Consider the following 2,140-nt stretch of genomic DNA (forward strand, 5'->3'; position numbering starts at 1 on the left):
GGGTGGGGCGGAGGGATCAGGAAGGACTAGTTGTTCTCAAAAAGGGAGAGCAGGTCGTCGTTGCTGTTGGCGGGGAGGTCGGGAGGGTCCAAGTATGAGAGGAGCTCTTCTGGATTGGCCAGCTCTGGAAGCAGCTGTGGACGAGGTGGAGAAACAAAAAAACAGGAACGGATCAGAGAACCTGAAGCCGGAGCAGGTCGAGCCATTAGCATTTTCAGAGGTTAATTCTGATGCTGATGTTCAGAAAAGAAGGCAGCTGATGGATGACTTGTGAATCGTATTGGTTTTGTCAGTTTTCAGCCACACATTATAAACATTATATATCAGGGCTATTCAACTGGTGGCCCGTGGGATCACTTCTGTCCGGTTCGTCAATGAGGCCCCCCAATTTTTGAAAATTATGTTGTTTTTACTGAATTTAATATAAAATATATTTTAAATCAATTGTAAATTTTAAATGTACGATTCAATGCAACAAAATAAACCAATTTAAAAGGTAAAAGATAATACTTGTTCTGTTACATACTGCAGTGTTTCACCTACCATTAATTAGCAACAACACCGCCCAGTAACTGTGGCCTCCTGAGTACTTTAGTTGGACAGCCCTAATAATACAGGGCGATTCAAAAGTCACAGGACAACCTTTCATTTCTGAAAGAAAGGAGTAATTGACATATCTGAATACCCCAGCAAGTAAAGGGGGAGGGGGTCTCTCTTTTAGGTTATGTCCAGAACATGGCGCCATCTTGAAAGCCACCATATTGGATCAAGTTTCTCTTCAGAGACAGTATGTCTTTTTCCCTTTTGTTTGTGAAAAGGGTGTCCTGTGCCTTTGGACTTCCCCTGTATAAATACTTTAAATAAAATAGTGATTGTCTTTGATTTAGATTTTCATTTTTTTTTAACTACAAGCATAATGTTACCAATATTTTCTGTCAAAATCCAATCGTACTAATTAGAATTTCAAGTTTCCTAAAGATAAGAAATAAAATCTTCTTGTTTTCTTTGATAAATATATAAATATACTGTCATTTTGACAAGAGAAAAAGAAGATATTGACACTTTCTGCCCACAAATTTCTCTGCCTTTTAATCAGTTTAGTAAGCTCAGCTGGGCTCCATACGAATTATAAAAAAAAAGGCAATAATTGTTGTAACGAATCGGCCAGCCGATCAGTCTGTCTACCACAAAGTGCTACAGCTCCTCAGAAGCAAATGTCAACAGTAATCAGAGCACACAGCAGAGAGATGAGAGCAGCATCAGCAGACAGTGTTAGCGAGTTAACAGGTAGCTTAGAGCATCCGAAGCGGACACACTTACATCCAGGGACGGTTCGGGCATATCCTGGGCTCCCTGACCCATCGGCCCGTCCGAGGAGGGGTTAAAGCTCAGATCGCTGTGGGGGTGACTGTTCTGCCCGGGATGCTGCGGCTGAGGCTGCGGCTGAGGCTGCGGCTGGCGAGGCGGCTGCGATGACTGCCCGCTGTGATGCAAGGGCTGCCCTGATTGGCCGCTGTGATGCAAGGGCGGCCCCGATTGGCTGCCGGGGTGCGGAGACGCATGCAAGCTCTGCTGCATGGAGTTATGGGACTGATCTGAATGGGACATCTGCAGGTGCGAGACGCAAACAGAAAGCGAGAGAGTGAAAAAAAAGGGGGGCGGGAAAAAGGTTATGGTGTGAGACAGAGAGGAGAGTGTGTTAGGGGGTGGGGGCAGTGTGAATAATATGGAACTTCTTAATGGAAGCTGCGATCAGCAGACGTGCAGCTGCGACAGTTTATAGTGATGTAAGCATGTGAGCGTGACTCAGCACACATGCTGGCTGGAGGCACAAGCTGTGCGTGTTCACACAACAGATCTGCAGTTTCAGTTCGACACACGTCGTCTGAGAACTCTCTTCTTCTAACTCGGTAACAACACAAAGCTTCAGCAGTAACGAAGCAGCAAAGCTACATGTCGGAACAAGCAGAGTCTCAAACTTGAACTGAGCCATAACCGTTTGTTACGGTGAGTTCCCTCTACTTACTGCATCATTCATGCTGTGACTGAGGGGCTTGTCCTGGGAGAGAAGACCACCAGGTCCTTCAGGGGGGTGGGAGAGCTGAGGACCGTGAATGAAATCATTTATAGGACCTCCTCC

General features: G+C 45.7%; 1 protein-coding gene across 1 annotated transcript in view; it reads right to left on the reverse strand.

Annotated features, from left to right (window-relative positions):
* Nucleotides 1-6: 6 nt before the first annotated feature.
* The window catches only part of zmiz1a (zinc finger, MIZ-type containing 1a), a gene marked incomplete at its 5' end in the record, with an annotated part of 9,493 nt that continues 7,359 nt past the window's right edge, over nucleotides 7-2,140 (reverse strand). The window contains 3 exon segments of the mRNA XM_014005103.1: nucleotides 7-134; nucleotides 1,321-1,608; nucleotides 2,027-2,140. Coding sequence (XP_013860557.1) covers nucleotides 27-134; nucleotides 1,321-1,608; nucleotides 2,027-2,140 — 510 coding nt within the window.

Source organism: Austrofundulus limnaeus, unplaced genomic scaffold (assembly GCF_001266775.1).
Source record: "Austrofundulus limnaeus strain Quisiro unplaced genomic scaffold, Austrofundulus_limnaeus-1.0 Scaffold28, whole genome shotgun sequence".
NCBI classification, from domain to species: domain Eukaryota; kingdom Metazoa; phylum Chordata; class Actinopteri; order Cyprinodontiformes; family Rivulidae; genus Austrofundulus; species Austrofundulus limnaeus.